Source organism: Otolemur garnettii, unplaced genomic scaffold, assembly GCF_000181295.1.
Source record: "Otolemur garnettii isolate 467f Iridium unplaced genomic scaffold, OtoGar3 scaffold00002, whole genome shotgun sequence".
In the NCBI taxonomy this organism is placed as follows: Eukaryota; Metazoa; Chordata; class Mammalia; order Primates; family Galagidae; genus Otolemur; species Otolemur garnettii.
In genome coordinates, this window is record NW_003852397.1 from 34,600,727 (window position 1) to 34,618,001 (window position 17,275).

The window sequence follows — 17,275 nt, forward strand, 5'->3', positions numbered from 1 at the left end:
CACCAAACACTAATATGTTAGTTTAAAATTAATTTTGCCAGTCTTTCCTACTAGTTGGTAAGTTTCTTTAGGACAGGAGCAGTGGCACTTAAATACATAACAGACATTCATTCTATTTTTAGGAGATCCCATCCATTGTTATGGACTTAACAGAATTAAAATAAGTTAGACTGAATATTGAAAGAGTAAACTACTTCGTTACTCCTGCATTTTCCATATTTTATAAATTCAACAGTACAAAATTAAAAAATGTATAATGGTTTCAGCTGCCAAAAACTTCCCATGCTTTATAAAATTAAAAGAACAGATATTAGAACAGGAGATAGGATAATTAAATTAAAAATGAACAGTGGTGATGCACTAAAGTTTAAAAAAGAACAAATTATTCATAATTATAGAAAATCAGAATACATTTCAGTAGTTGCTTGATTTAGAAAGTTTTGTGAAATTATCCAAAATCATTCTTTTCCCTAAAAGAGGTTTCTTATTCCTTTTGTTTTTATTACTCACATTTTAAAATTTTATTTTATTTACTAGTCAAGAGAAGCAGTGGAAATGGAGAAGGAACAAAGGAATCTGTAACTGGTTGTGATCAATCCATTGTAAACACCATTGCACTTGGACCAGCCTTTACGCACAGTTTCTTAAAAAAAAAAAATACAACTTTAAGAGGGAGATTAGTATTGAATCCGCTAAAGTCCACTATCTATCAAATCTACTCAATCATCCCTCTCTACTTTCTAGATGTTCCTTCATAAATGTGGTGCTCCTGTCACTTACTTATTTTGGGAAATCAAAAATGTATAATCTAAAATATTAAAGTACTCACGTTACCAGGGGCATAAAAAGAGCATCTGGCACAAGTGGTATTCAGTGAATGAATAAAGGGGCCAGTTGACCAGTCACAATTACGAATGACTCCAAATAGGACATGTTCTTCTGACAATATCCTATTCTAGGACAGTTTTCTATTTCCTAATTAAATCACATCACTTTGTGTAATTTTCCCTAATTTCATTTAGATGTACAAATGTTATCTGGTGAAGTTTTTGTATATTTCTCTGAAGAGGAAAACAATTTGAGGTATTTTGAAATTTAAAATACACTCTGATATATTCTTCAAGCTGAGGAACATTAGATTATTCAAAAAAGATAGACCCTGGCTTTCTGCTTATGGCAAATACCTTAAATGTAGATAGAAGGAGATGGTAACACTTCCACCATCAGGCACTGTATTGACAAATGCATTTTGCTAAAATATAACTGGGAAGAATTTAAAATACTTTTATGTATAATATTTAATTGTTAATGGCAAAGTGTTGATACTATAAAAATCGCTCCAATCTCCTGATAAATATCCTTGACTACTCCCTACCTGTCAGAAGGTGGAGCTCTAAACATATCTAAAATACTGGCTTTTATATATGCATTTCACAAATTTGTGCAATGAGGAGATTAAAGCAGGAGTGAAGTCTTTAGAAAAATGGGTCTGAAGAATATTCCAAATTTCTCAGGATAAAATCACCCACATCTCCCAATATGTATATGGTTAACAAGATGTTTCGTTATGTTCCTTTGAAATTTCAATATATTATCTACTATAAAAATTTAAGTATATGTAAATTAGACAATAAAATATAAAGTATATTTGAAAGGAAAAACATTTTTAAAGATCAAGACTACCTAGTCAAATGTAGGCAAGGTCATTAACACTCACAAGCATCTCGGATGTACAGTAACATGGCTATGAAGATATAATCGACTAAACTCAGGCTGAGGCCGTCTGCAAACAAGGCATCCCAGACTACCAGAAGATCCTGAAGGGGGAACTCTCGTCCAAACAGCAGCCGTACCCATCGTCTGGAAAGAAACGAAACAAAACCTCAGAAAACAGTACTTTTCAGAGTAATATGAAGAGTGATCATTTTCTCAAGTAACTGTGAAAAAAATTTAGTGTTTATTAAATGAGCACAAGTGAGCAAATGCTATACACCAAAAATATAGCCCATAGTCATCAAACTTTATTCACAAATGCATAGAAGCATTAGGCTTGAAATCTTTCACATTTCACAGAAATCAAAAATCTTCAAAAAGTAAATAGAAAATGTGAAGTAGTCTGGTACTTGTCTCACAGGTAAGATTATGAGTTAAAAATATAATTTTCAAAAATAACACGATCTCTACTTTTTTTTTTTTATTAAATCATAGCTGTGTATATTAATATAACCATGGGGTACAATGTGCTGTTTTACACACAATCTGAAATGCTTTCATCAAACTGGTCAACATAGCCTTCACGGCATTTTCTGTGTTAAGACATTTATATTCTACACCTAGCAAATTTTGTTGCTGCTGTTAAACTAGCCTTTGCATATGTTTATATGACAAATATGTATTAATAGTACAGACAGATTTTGAAAACTACATTTTCACATTTCACTCCTATTTAAAATAATTCACTAAAATTTAATGGGCAAAAACCTCAGTAGATATCTATATGTGTGGTCAAGCATGATAGTCATTTATTTATTTATTTTTTATAGAAACAGAGTCTCATTTTATCGCCCTCGGTAGAGTGCTGTGGTGTCACACAGCTCACAGCAACCTCCAACTCCTTGGTTTAGGCGATTCTCTTGCCTCAGCCTCCCGAGTAGCTGGGAAGCATGATAGTTATTTTAAATGAAACATATAGTCATACTTAATTTTTTAGCTTTAGATTAGACATACTTCATCAGTGATGCTCTCTTTCTAGAAGTGCATTTCATGTTTACTAATATGGCCTGGAAAATGAGTATCTATGCCACAAAGCAGACATAAACAGCTAATAAGAATACTAAACAATGTATGTATATGTAATTTTATTTCATAAATAGTGACACTTTAGATTGATGAATGCTAAGACTAACTAAGCTATTTACATCTAATTCTTAACAGAAAAAAATTAGGTTTGATGTTTTTATCCATTTACTTCTAATTTTATATGATACGGCTACACAATTTCTTTAAATAAGCCTTTTCCTAAGAAAAGCTAGGAATCTATGTGATTCACATCAGCTAGAATTCTATGTGATTCTGGCACATAACAAAAAATTAAAAATTATAAATTTCTAGTACCATCATGGAGTAAAGAACAGAAGAAATTCTTTAATAATTAGTTAAGAGATGGTACGTCTTTGTAAAATTTGAAACCAAATATAACCATCTGTGGGGTTAAAGTGAGGCAAAAAATTTTTTTAAAAAACCTCAATACTTCCTAAGGGAGTAATACATTTGAGGAATCAAAGCTGTATAATCGCAAATATGTATCACAGTTTATTAGGAACCATGTGGTCGAATACTTAAGTTCTTTTATGCCTATTATCAAATTAACCAACAGAAGAAAATTAGATTGTATTTTAAACTACATCGATTCCTCAGTTTTTCAGAAAAATTTAAATACCTACATAACATTTATCTTTTAAAAAAGTTACAATATCTTCCATAATTTTTAATCTCCTTTCTAATTTTTACTTCACTGCTACACTGAGGGTTCATTAACACAAAATGCATGTTATTGTCTACTTCTCCACATCCCTCCACTTGTTTCAAATTACAAATGCTAAGAGTTACTATTCATAGAAGTACAAAAATATCTATAAATTAAATAGGTTGTAATTCTTAAGTCCAAGGAATTAATTGGTCCCGCAAAGACTGTCCAGGAGCCAGAGACGGAAAAAGCAAAAAAGTACATGAATCAAACCATGCTGGCTACCTGTTCAATGGATCTTTAATTGATATACAGTTCTGCATTCTTAAATGACCACAGCATTTGGAATGTGGTTATTCATAGTGATTCAACTGACAGAACTGGAAGGAAAATCCATCAATGAATCAAACAGGTGAAAGTTAATAATATATATAACTGAAGATAGGAATAAAATACTATTTTTCCCCTCCATCCATATAGTTCAAATTCCTGTGATTTACTTATGAGAAATCACGTCTTCAGCATCATCATAGATAGTACTTAAAGAGCCCAAACCAGAAAACCCACCAAGTAGCCTATTTCTTAGAAATAATCCATATCCATATTTTATTTCTAGAGCAAAATGCCCAGTTATTGCACCATCTTCTTTTGCAACCTTCCTGCTGATTAAGGTTGTGTTAGCTTCAGAAATGACCTCACAGGTATACATGCAACAATCTGTACTGCAGCTCCTTCAGAAGGGGAATTGGAAACCTCTAGTAATCTACATTGAGGAAAATTTTTCTTCATTTTGCTGTGTCAAATTGTTCACGTATTTAACATCTTCAAAACTACACAGAATGCAAGTCTTCAGTACTTTAATGTTTAATGTGTAATCTATGACGTGCTACTTTATAAATGTTTCACATTGCTTATACTTTAAGTTTTACCCTTCCTAAATAAACTACTAAATAATTCCAGGCTAAGGACCAAATTCTGTGTCTGTATGTGAGTTCACAGGGCAGTGTGTGTGTGTGTGTGTGTGGGTGTCTAGAAATTTCTTTGTAAAGTGCTCTACACTCTTTGTTAAGTGTTTCGTGTATTTATCAAAATTTTGTTAACCACACTGTAAAGTCACTTGTCACGATACTGAGAAGTAAAAGTCTAGCTAAATTGGAAGTGCAGGCATTAATTTTGTCAGTAGTGGCATAAAAATACTTCAGAAAGTAGAAAAAAGCCCAGAAACACTTAAGAAAAAATTATTATTCGATATTTAGCATGTTTCTTTTACATAAGGTGTAATAAATGATACATGCAAGGATATTAAAATGAAATATGATTTCTTCTATTTTATACACAATTATAAGAACATTAAGGACAAATTCTCAAAATATAAGAAGAACCATATGACTATACTTTGAGACCAATGATGACCTTACCTTATCAATAATTTAATCATTTTTATCCCAATTGGATTGAGTTCATACATATATTCACAACACACAAAATTTCTTGTGCTATTTTGGGCTTTCTTCATTGAGCTCAAAAGCCAAGGAAAAATTCAGCTCTTTATGGAATGAGTTACTAATAGAAATTACTTCAGTAAGCTTTTACATTCTTAGTAAGGAAAAACTCTAAAAACTGAGGTCTTATAAAGAAGTCACTCCTACAATTAACAGGCTTTTATTGCAGTTAAAAATATTTAGTGAGAGTTTAAGTTACACTTAAGAGTAGCATTAAACCTCTTCTCCTTAAAGATAGTTTCAGTTTAATTGCTTGATACTATTCATCTTGTTTTATGTATGTTACACCTGCAGACTGCAATTCTCATAACCATATACATTTTATCACTTGTGATAATACAATAATTCATATTTTACCAGACCTACTTAGTAATTAAAATCTGCACAAACAAAAAAGACTATCTGAGGTATTAAATTTAATAATAAACCACCCAAAAGACAGGACAAGTTTCTATGTTTGCACTTGTACCACTATTCTCGATTTCAAATTTCTGTGTAATTAAGCTGCTATTCCCAGGGGATCAGTAACCAGTGCTGTTGTTATTGCTTGGTGAATGACCCATGGAAACACCCAAGAGAAATTCATTTTTACCAATCAGATTATAAACATGACCAATTTGACTGAGGTTTAAATAAACATAGCCTTAATTCAATATGGCTGTAGTGGGTTACAGTAAATATATGAATAAAGAAAATTAAATACTAGATCTTCATTTACTTTTTTCTTTTCTGTTAATAGCCCTTTAGTATGACATAGATATGGTAGCCTTACCAGAGTAAGTAATATAGAAAAGCTATACTCAATTTAATTTAACAAACATTACAAGGTTATCTCAAGTAACCTAAGTAACCTGTGATCATGAAATGATAGTACTGGGTAAGCATTCTGGAACACAAAAGAGCAATGTTAGATTATTCTTCCTTGATATTAATTTTGTGTTTTGCTCTCCTGTTCATTCGTGTTTTTCAGTTAATAATAAATTTTTAAAGAATCCATGCTTGAGGGCTGGGCACACCTGTAATATTAGCACTGTGGGAGGCCCAGGTGGGTAGATTGCCTGAGCTCACAGGTTCGAGACCAGCCTGAGCCAGAGCAAAACCTCATCTCTAAAAATAGCTGGGTGTTATGGCGGGCACCTGTAGTCCCTCAGCTACTTGGGAGGCTGAGGCAAGAGAATCGCTTGAGCCCAAGAGTTTGAGGTTGCTGTGAGCTATGATGCCACAGCACTCTACTGAGGGTAACAAAGCAACACTCTGTCTCAAAAAAAAAAAAAGAAAGAAAAAAAAGAGAAGAAAAGAATCCATGCATGGTATAGAAAAAACACAGAATTCAAATTCTGTACTTGAGAAAACAAAAGCATGGCCAGATGCTACTACTGCTGAAGTCCGTAACCCCAGCATTTGGGGAAGCTAAGAGAATTTCTTAAGGCCAAGGTTTGGAGAGGGGGTAAGCTGTGATCATGAAACAAAAGCAAGCGAGAAGTGTTCACCTCTGGTTGGGCTCTTCTTCTGTTGGGTTTCTTTTTACTTAGTTCTTTGAAATTCATTTACCCTGAGTTTTCCTTTATATTGAATCTAATCTTAAAAATTACAAGTAAACATTGCAGTTATGATAATTAGGGTCACAAGGGAATTTCATCCTTAGTTCTTAGTTTTTTAGAGAATAAAGGCAAAATAAATAATTTTGTTTCAGTATCAAACTTATTAGTCTTCTGAGAGCTCTGAAGACTATACTTACTGGAAGATGCTCAGCCCATTTAGTAAATTTTTTAGTCGACTATTTCAATTACATCTTCTTAACAAATATTTGGAATCTGTGTGCCTTACAGAAATATTTGAATCTTTCAAGCCCATCAAACTTGGCTTCAAAAACAGAAAGATCAAAAACTTTGAATCAATTACTGTGTTGAAAGAATTTAACTTTGCTTTCTAAGTGTTCCTTGTAATCCATGGGTTGAACTCAGCTTGAATTTGGGAACATATGTTAACCTAACTTATTCCTCACAGTTAAGTTAGTATGTGAACTGCCAAAAGTGTATTTTTGACTTTGGGAAAAATTCTCCGTTCCTTTCAGAGGGCAGTACATAGCCCTTTATTAAGGAAGGTTTCTTATTCCAAAAATAAGTTCCTAATAATTATCCACCATTCCTTCTGTAATTTATTCTCCCTGGCAAGTGTTCGAAGCTGGTTTGTCAGAACAACTGTAATATGCCCTTTGCAAATATAGTCTGAATGGAAAGCAAAGCCTTGTATATCTATGTTTTTCCAGAGATAAAAGAAGCTCATAAAAATGTTGGGCATAGAAAATGACCATAGTATGTTCTGAGGCTTGAACATTTTCACACACTCCCCTCTTCTAGAAGTCTGCTTGCGATCTGTATTACGATCAGTGTTCCAAACACTGAGCCATCTTTAACATGTATGATTTACCAGTAAATTCAAATATACCTAATGGAAGACAGAGACAGTCCTAGATAGCTATGGTTGTATGAAAAGAATACATCTCTGAGAATTGTTTTGTCTATCCCAACTAGGGAGCAGTTGGAATCTTACCCCTGAGTGGAGAGGACTGTGGGAATAAAAGTTTCTAAGAAATATCCTCTGTACTCATCACTTACTTGGGCTCCACTACAGGTGCGTTATTAGGTACCTCCTTAAGAAAATTACTCAGAAGCTACTGTAGTGTATGAATAAATACAAAGAATTAATGTACAATTGGTGGTCATGTTGGAAAAATTAATTTTAGCCTCCTTGAACACTGGTTTTATTCTTACCACATACAATTTTTCTTTCTAAAAGTCTGTAAATAGACCACTCTATTATTTCTACCTTCAGAAAAGGAAGTTATCATCAAAGAAATTTTTCTAAAACAGCATATAGAGATTTTCTAAAAATAATTGCTCCTATCCTCTCTAATCTGAAATTCACTTAAAAAAATAAAACTTGTGTGACTTTATTTTTGAAACTATCACAGTCTATTTCAAATATCCATATAATCTCAACCACACTAAATAACACTTTTTAACTTCCTGTGTGTAAATTTCCTAATATATTTATATACATTGTTAAAAGAACTGACATGAGGTACAGTGTTAACCTGAGAAATATCAGGATCAATTCAGGGGTGAAAGTAAAACCATAAACATTATCTTTCCATAAGCAGCCAATCTCACCTCCAACAATGATGTTGGAAATAGAATTCTTGTCACTCACAGGGTAGGCCAAAATCCATAGGCTTGTTGGTCATAAGTATCAAGAAAGTCAGATGGAACCTACTCCTAAAGGGCATGGGGGATACCTGATTGCCTTGACCTCTTAGTTGTAACCTGTAGCTTCAAGAACTTTCTGGGGTTAGTCCTCACTGGCTTTCTCTTCCTTCTCTTCTTTTATATCCCACAAGGTATTTGACCCCGTCTGGCAGCCATGAGGCTTGGGTACCACTTTACACAGCCCTAATGGTTCCATATTTATCAGTGTCACTGTTGCCCAGTTACATTTTCCAGAGAAAAAGACACCAATAAACAAATCCAAACTAAACACGAAGTTACTGATAGTTTGATTTGTTTTATCTCCTTTCTCCAGCAGATCATAAGTTCCTCCAGGTATTAGGCATAGTGTATATATGTTTATTAAATTAATATGAATCTTTCTCCCAGATTGGGTTTTTTCAAACAGGGGTCTTCTTGATCTTGGGCCTACATGCTAGATCCCTCACAGGCTTCCTAGCTGCTCTCCAGACTTTCCCCTGGATTTCTCTCCTCTCTCTGAAGAGCCCTGAATACACATTCTAAATAGTAAGTCATAAGAGATCTACATAGGAATTGCACAAGACCTCCTAACCTCTACTGAAGCTTTCCTTTTCATTTCCTAAAAGCTGGCTGACTGCATGCCCATATCTCAAATGCTCCTCACCCAGGGCATGACCTTGCTACTCAAAGTGTAATCCTAGGACTAGCACTACCATCCGGGAGCTTGTTAGACTTGTGGCCTTGCAGGCCACCAATATAGTTCTAGATTAGAATATACTTTTTTACAAGACCTTTAGGTAATCTGCATGTACATTAAGGTTTTAAGAGGCATGGTAATGGGTTATAGGTCCCTGTTTCTTGCCCATATTTTGGTTCCTGTTGCCAGGGCTCCTAAAATCCATCATGCATTCATGTAAAATGTTACTCCATGAGAGAGAGAAAGAAAACAAATTATCAGAAGGCTCTTCCAATTAGAGGAATGATCTTAAACTTTAGCATGCTTCAATTGCTGGGAGGGCTTATTAATATACAGGTTGCTAGAACTCACCCCCAGAGTTTTATGACACCAAAGATTTGGGTGGAGCCTGATCATTTATTATTTTGTTAAGAGATGGGGTCTTACTATGCTGCCCAGGTGAACTCAAATTCCTGAGCTCAAGTGATCCTCCTGCTTTAGTCTTCCAAGTAGCTGGGTCTACAGGCATATGCCACTGTATCTAGTGAGAATTTGTATTTGAAACTAGGTCCTAGGAAATACTGATGCTGCTGGTGGGGATAACAGACAATAAGAACTATAATGTGAGTTCTGCTTTCTGTCCACATCTTCTTAGATTACTCCTGACTTATATCTTCAAATTAGTTTACTCAACATGTCTAGTCATTGAGCCAGTGGCCACCACATATTTAAAGACTGGGATACAGGCATATTAGCCAAATTTCTCTTAATATTCTACCTAACTAATTAAAAGGAAGGTATAGATGTGAGGGTGAGAAAGTTGAGAGGATACCTAACCTCCAGGACCCAATACAGGGTATTCTCCCCTCTCCATGTAAAAGTCCTTTTGATATTGGCAGCCTGACTAAATGGTCATCTATTTGGTGTTCATCTATTCTGTCTTAATAGTAAGTCATTCTCACCATAATGTTTTTCACTTTTAACTCACTCAGACGGATCTGACTGTCCCTAAAATAAAATCTGTATTAATAATGCTATTCCTGGCTCAGCACCCGTAGCACAGTGGTTATGGCCCCAGCCACATACACTGAAGGTGGTGGGTTCGAACCCGGCCCAAGCCAGCTAAACAACAGCTAAACAACTCCAACAACAACAACAACAACAACAACAATAATACTATTCCTAAAGGAATAAAGAGCTAAACTCTAGCAGATATTCTTCCATGGGTACTACTTTCAGTTCCATCTAGTCCTGGTGGAAGAGAAAGTCCCAGGGAGTTTTCCTGGACACTTTCAAATCTCAGTGCATGGTGGAAATAAATAAAGATTGCTCAAATGAGAATAATCAGAGGCTATTTATTCAGAGCTTGCTATAGCAAAGGTATTGTCTGGAAGAGAATCAAAGGCAGACAGGAGAATGAGAAATCTTTAAATAGTGAAAAAAAAAAAGATAGGCTTCAGGTATGCTTCATTGGAGGCTGTGGGCATGGTGACAGGCTAACCAGAAGTGGAGCATACATGATTGATTTGAGAAACATATTTGCCTTTCTCTGGCTGGTCCAGTGTTGGAAGTAGGGCAAAAATAGGGAAGCAGGCAGTTAATGACCAACTCCTGACTGTTTAGGTAACTTTTCTTTAGAGGTTGTTGTTTGGCTTCCTTGGATAATTGCTACAAAGACTGTAGTTTCTTATGTGATTCAGACTTTTACTGTCTCGTATGGCCTGGCCATTGTCATTTGCATATCAGTCTTTCAGTGCAGACCCCTGGCTTCTCAGTATGCCTGCCCCAGCTTGGAACTAGCTACAGTTAAAGAAATTCACAAAACTACATTCCCTGACAGTTCAAAAGTCCAAATTCGACAAGTTTGAGAGGCACTGGCCATGTTTCTTTCTTTAAAAAAATTCATGAAGAGTATAAAATAGTGATACTTCAATTCTCTATATCAACAGAGAGGAGTATGGACCCTTTTGAGAATTTAATCAAATTTATGAAACCTCTCTCCTGAAAAATATACACACTCATCCCCTAGTAGGTGAGCATATCACACCTACTCACATGCAAACCATTTCAGGAGATTAGCTAATTCAGAGACCCTTAATTGAGAAGGCATGCTTACATTACCATGAAAAATTAGATTCTACTGTATCTTCTTTTTAAAAGGGTCCCAAGGCTGGGCATGGCGGCTCACACCTGTAATCCCAGCACTCTGAGAGCCCAAGGCAGGCAGATTGCTTGTGCTCACGAGTCTGAGACCAGCCTGAGCTAGAGCAACACTCTGGCTCTAAAACAACAGCCAGGCACTGAGGTGGGAGCGACTAATCCCAGCTACTCAAAGGCTGAGGCAAGAGAATTGCTTAAGCCTAAGAGTCTGAAGTTGTTGTGAGCTATGATGCCATAGCATTCTGCTGGGGTAACAAAGTGAGACTCTATCTCAAAAAAAAAAAAAGAAGAAGATCCTCTGGTTAAGTCCTTGCTAGTGAGGAGCTATTCTAACAGTCTGTAAAGGAGCACTGTATAGAGAAAATGTCCATGACTTGGCAATACTCAGCAGCACTGAGCTGGGGGAGGTGAACATTCTTCACTGACTTCTCCTGGCTCATGCCAATCTTGATCTGATCATAAGTGAGACTACTATAAAAAACACCGAGAATCTTCATTTAACAAATATTTCCTGAGCATCATTTGTGTGGTAGATACTGTGTGAGGCTGTAGAATGCACGCTATGTTGACAACTCTCAATCACTAACATGGAAATTATTCAAAATAAAATTTTAATTCAATAATAATCCTATCAATCTGTCTTCTCACAGTTGCTATGCATTTTTCTTGTGCCCCCTCCACACTAAGTCCCTTGATCAACCAGGGTATGTTCAGGGAATGTGAACTAATGGCAACATTAGCAAAATATAATTAGGAAGGTAAAAACAATTTAAAACAGTACTAAATACATTTCGAAGCCAAGTATTAATGGTTTTTGGATTATCCACCATTTGGGATCATATATGCCCTCGTTCCTATCCATTAATGCAGATAATCTAGAGCTGAATATATCTTCATGGGGCTCACAAGGGGGCAGGGAAAGATAGACAGGGAGGGAAAAAGGAAACTCTGAAGGAGCTAGTGAGGACAAAGGGCCGTCCACCCCACCACATTTATTGCTTAGGTATATGGGTTTAGTTAGAATTTTAAAGTCCAACTCAAATTCTCACGAATTACTTTTCCCTTCTATGGATGCTAAAAAGAAAGAAAAGAATTAAAGAGGGGTTTAACTGCTCCATTTTATCCCTAGCTGATAGCTAAATTTCATATCCAAACAACTTTATGATCAACTATATGTTGTGTACATAATTTTTTAAAAGAGGATAAATATATGCTAACCAAGGAAAATATGTATTTTTTAATGCATGGAAGATTCTAACTCAATATTTAAAAATAATCACACACCATTTCTGATAATAGCAAATACCATGCATTAACATGACTTTTCTGATTTCTGAAAGTACTACCAAATTTAGTCTTTAAATAAGCCTCAATTCTCGAAAAGCATGTGGTCTTGGGGATGAATTAGAATTACCTGGGGAAAAACTCCACATGTTTCAGAGATACAAGGTGATCTCTTTGCTTTACACCCCCCCCCACCCCGTTCATAATCACTGATCCAAACAAGCAGGGTGGAAACAGGCATTTTATAAAATCATCAATAGAGGAACATGGCACAGCCTGAGGTCACGCCTCATTCAAAGATAGACTCTAACAAAGATTATACAATGATACTGTAACTCCTGGCTCAGTGCACTTTTTGTTCTTTTATACTCTTCTTTAATTCCTAAAGGATATCTAATTTGATATGTATTAAAAATCACTTTTCATCATCAGTGTGGAGATTCACAGGATTCAGAATGCATAGTATCTTCTATTGCTATGTCATCTATGTGGTAACGAGGTTTTCTGAACAGAAGAAATAGTTTTCTGAAGGACTCATATTGATAAATCACAATCTGCAATTTCATGAGTACCCCAGTTAAAATACAGTGGTAATTACAGCTATAGGACCCTATAAGATTGAGAGTGCTTCCTTTCAAGGAATCTCATTAAGGAAACTATAAAGAACCAAGAACTTACAAAGAAAAGTAAATTGCCCCTTTTGGTAAGCTGATTTTAGAAAGACTTACGCAGTCTAAAATTGTATATTGGGCTAACGGAGAGAACAGAAACTCAGTGAAGTTTAGTTTACTGAGGGCATGATGGTATATAATATGTTCATAAATTAATCTGCTCGTAAACCAACCCAAATATGAAGCAGAAGAACCATCACATAAAATATTTTAAATTTATTTTCATCAACACATGCATTTCCTTTCCACATCAACTACCCGTTACTACGGCTGAGTCCTAGTGCTGCTACACTCCAAATCCGTGATCTCACAGTCTGAGGCACTGCTCTTTGACCACAGTTTCACATTTTTTTCACTTCCTTAGTTTTTTTATTCTCTGTGAATTAAAATGAAAACTATATGCTATTATTTTGTTAATCTAGGACTTTTTTTTTTTTTTTTGCAAATGGTGAAAAGGAATTTTAAAGCCCAACAGAACATACTACAAGGAGCAATTTTCTTCTTCATCTCAGATCCCTTCCCCACCAATGAAATCTAACTTCTCAAGGGCAGCCAGTGTTCTTCCATAACATAGAGACATTTTTATGCTTGCACATACCTTTTAAAAACCATAAATGGAAGCATGTATTTCTTTTTTTGGCTGGGGCTGGGTTTGAACCTGCTACCTCCAGCATATGGGGCCAGCGCCCTACCCTTTTGAGCCACAGGCGCCACCCCTGGGAGCATGTATTTTTAAATTTAACATGATTGTTAAGATAGAGATCATTCCATATCAGTGTGTATAAAAATTCTTTGTTCTTTTTAACGGTTGTATAGTATTCCACTGAGTTGATGTATCACGATGCAACTAGTCCTTTTACATTTAGATTTCTTCCTTTGTTATGACAAGTGATATTGCACTTATTATCATCACTGCATAGGTCTTTGTGCTTATATCCTGGGAAGAAGCAATGTGCTTACCTTATGTTACTACAATACTTTAGTTTGATTTAGGACCTTTGATGGCAAAGAATAATCTATTTTGTGAGTAATCTCACAAAGTAGGGGGGTAGGATTTGGGAAAACCCATAAAGAAGTGGTCTTCAAAGTACTGCCTCCAAAACAGCATGATCAGCATCACCTAAAAATATGTTCAAAAAGCAAACTCTTGCACCCTGTTCACCCCCTATTTACTAAATCAGAAACTCTGGACAAGGCTGAAAAATCTATATATTTTTCTTTCTTTTGGCCTTGATTTATTCTTTCTCGTGTTCTGATTTTTTCCTTATATAAATTCAAATTTCTGCCGTGTATTATTTTTCTTCTCCCTGAATTTTTTTCTACCAGCATTTTAAAAATACATATTTCAATGGATATAGGGGCACAAATAGTTTCTGATTACATAGATGAAATATGTAGTGATGGTATCTAGGCTTTTAGTGTACCCTGACTCTACACACGATAGGTAGTTTTTTCCTCTCACCTCCTTCCAACCTTCCCCCGTGAGTGTCCAACAGCCACTGAACCATTCCGTATACCTCTGTGTACATGTAGCTTAGTTTCCACTTAAAAGTGAGAACATGCAGTATTTGGTTTTCCATTCCTGTCTTATTTCACATAGGATAACAGCATCCAATTCCATTTAAGTTGCTGTGAAAGACAGTATTTCATCCTTTTTTATGGCTGAGTAGTATTCCATAATATATAACCAGGTCTCTTATATGCACCTGTAGTCCCAGTTATTCAGGAAGCTAAGGCAGGAGGATCATTTAAGCCCAGGAGTTTGAGGTTGCTGTGATTATGATAACACTCACATGCCTAGGCAACAAAGACAGACCCTGTCTTTAAAAAAAAAAGGATATAATGATATAGTGATATAGTATTGTGCCAGAAAGCTACCAGCAAGTTTTAGTGATTCCTAATTTTTCCAGCTACATGGAGCTTCTATCTTTTCCCAGATAAATACTTTATTATAATACAGATTTAACAAACTTTTTCTTTACGGTTTATGAGTTTGTAAATTCCACATCTAAGAATATAACAATAATAATTTTGTTACAGTTTTGTTTGTATCATTGATCTATCTGGTATTTACTTGGTGCAAAAATAGAGACACAGTTTTATGATTTAATAAATGACTAGTTAGTTCTCAAAACTGTATTACTGAATAATCCATCATTTCCCAAATGAATTGAAATTCGACTTTATTAGTCCATATTATTAAATCTCTATGTTATTGAGGGTAGATTTCAGAATATCTATTTTATTTTACCTATGAGTCTAATTATAGGCCCGATCCAAGTTGTTATAATTACCGTATCTTTATAACACATTATCAGCGGGTGGAGCAAATGACTCTTTTATCCCAGAACATAAACCAACTTAAATGTGAATTATTACTGACTATACTTAAATGTACAGTTTTAAAAGATATTTTTAAATTTATTTTTAATTTTGCATGCATATTTTATTTTAAACTATATGACCTATGTAGTAATTTTTATTATTTTTTTGCTCCAAAAGAAAAAGTTTCTTGAAGAATTATTTCTATTGTTTAAATTTTGGTATAAATTCATAACTACTTAGATTTAACTCCTTTTTTCTTTGTATTTATTTTGCCGTTATTGTCCTCATGACTCAAGATGAATGTTTAATTTATATTTTTGTTTAGTAATTAAAGAGTATAAGGCTAAGAATTTCTAAATGGACTAATTTAGTCAAAACCAATAGGTTCTGTTCAATATACTTTATCATTATTTTCTAGAAATTTTGCAATTTCAGTTTTGATTTACTTTTAGTAGAAGAGCAAAAAGAGTTTTTTTTCTGAGAAAGAGTCTCACTATGATGCCCTCAGTAGAGTGCTGTAGTGTCACAGCCCACAGCAACCTCAAACTCTTGGGCTTAAGCAACTGTTTTGCCTTAGCCTCCCAAGTAGCTGGGACTACAGGCACCTGCCACAACGCCCGGCTATTTTTCTTTTTTGTTGCAGTTGTTTTAGTTGGCCTGGGCCGAGTTCGAACATGCCACCCTTGGTGTATGTGGCTGGTGCCGTAACCACTGTGCTACAGGTGCTGAGCCAGAGTTTTAAAATTTTCTGTGATAGGCAGTCCTTGGGAGTTTTCTATTTTTAGAAAATAGAAATTAATTTTAAGTTTTGTTGTCACAATGGCACCTGCACCATTTCTACTTTGTGAAAGTTACCAAAGATTTTACCATGAATTAGGAGAGGTACAAGTCACTTAGTACTATTGCATTCTATTTATTTCTTCTTATCTTTCCTATAGCTGTTATGTTATAAGTTCTGCTATTATTGGCAGTGGAGAAGTGTACAATGACTAAAGAAGATCTTCACTGTGAATTGTTAACTTTTTGACTATAAATTATTCTCATTTATCCCATTCAATGCTCTTTGTCTTAAATTCACTTTGTGTGATATGAAGATCATTATATAGACCTTCACTTTCATTTGCTTTTCCTGATATACCTGTGCAAACTGTTTCATTTTCAATCTTTTTCAGTTTCTTTTGTTTTTGGGGTGTTTTTTGGTAACAGAATAGGGCTGACTTTATTTTATTTTTTAATAATAAAAACAGATCCAACTTCCCCATGGGCCATGATATAATAACTGTATTGCACATGCTCTCACACTACAAACAGCTGGGAAACTGGACTAAGCATATAAATACGCAGACATTAGAAGATGAACTGCATAGAACTGTGACCTCTGACATAAGGGGAAAACATGCATATAAATGCATATGTTACAAAAGGGGAAATTTCAAATGATGACTGGCTTTCTATAATAGCGGGAAGCACTTTTGAGACCACAGAATAGGAAAGAGAAATCAAAAGGGAAATGCATTGGTTTTACAGAGCCAGGAAGACAGAAGCTGAGGAGAGTGTGCAGGACATACTTTACTTTTCTGAGGTAGGGTCTCACTCTGTTGCTCAAGCTAGACTCCAGTGGCATCATCAGAACTCATTGCACTCACAAACTTCTTATTTTCTAGAAATGCTCACGTGATCCTCTCACCACACTTCCAGAGTAGCTAGGGTGTGACACCATGCCCACCTGATTTTTCTATTTTTTGTAGAGATAGGGTCTCTCTGAATTGCTCAGGCTGGTCTCAAACTTCTGGACTCAAGTGATTTCTCACCTCAGACTCCGAAAATGCTAGGATAATTATAGGCAAGAGCCACCTCATCTGGCCAGGACATATTACTTTTAAAGGATACTAAGAACAATTTCCAGAAATCTGCATGGGGTCTCCTTAAGTGTTGCTGAATAC

The 17,275-nt window shown here is 35.2% G+C and overlaps 1 protein-coding gene across 4 annotated transcripts in view; it reads right to left on the bottom strand.

Moving 5' to 3' along the window:
- The window catches only part of TBC1D5 (TBC1 domain family member 5), a 551,029-nt gene that overhangs the window by 138,946 nt on the left and 394,808 nt on the right, over positions 1 to 17,275 (bottom strand). For all 4 annotated transcript variants that reach the window (XM_023513703.1, XM_023513693.1, XM_023513698.1 and 1 more), the window contains one exon: positions 1,718 to 1,860. In XM_023513703.1, coding sequence (XP_023369471.1) covers positions 1,718 to 1,860 — 143 coding nt within the window. The remainder of the gene's footprint in view (positions 1 to 1,717; positions 1,861 to 17,275) is intronic.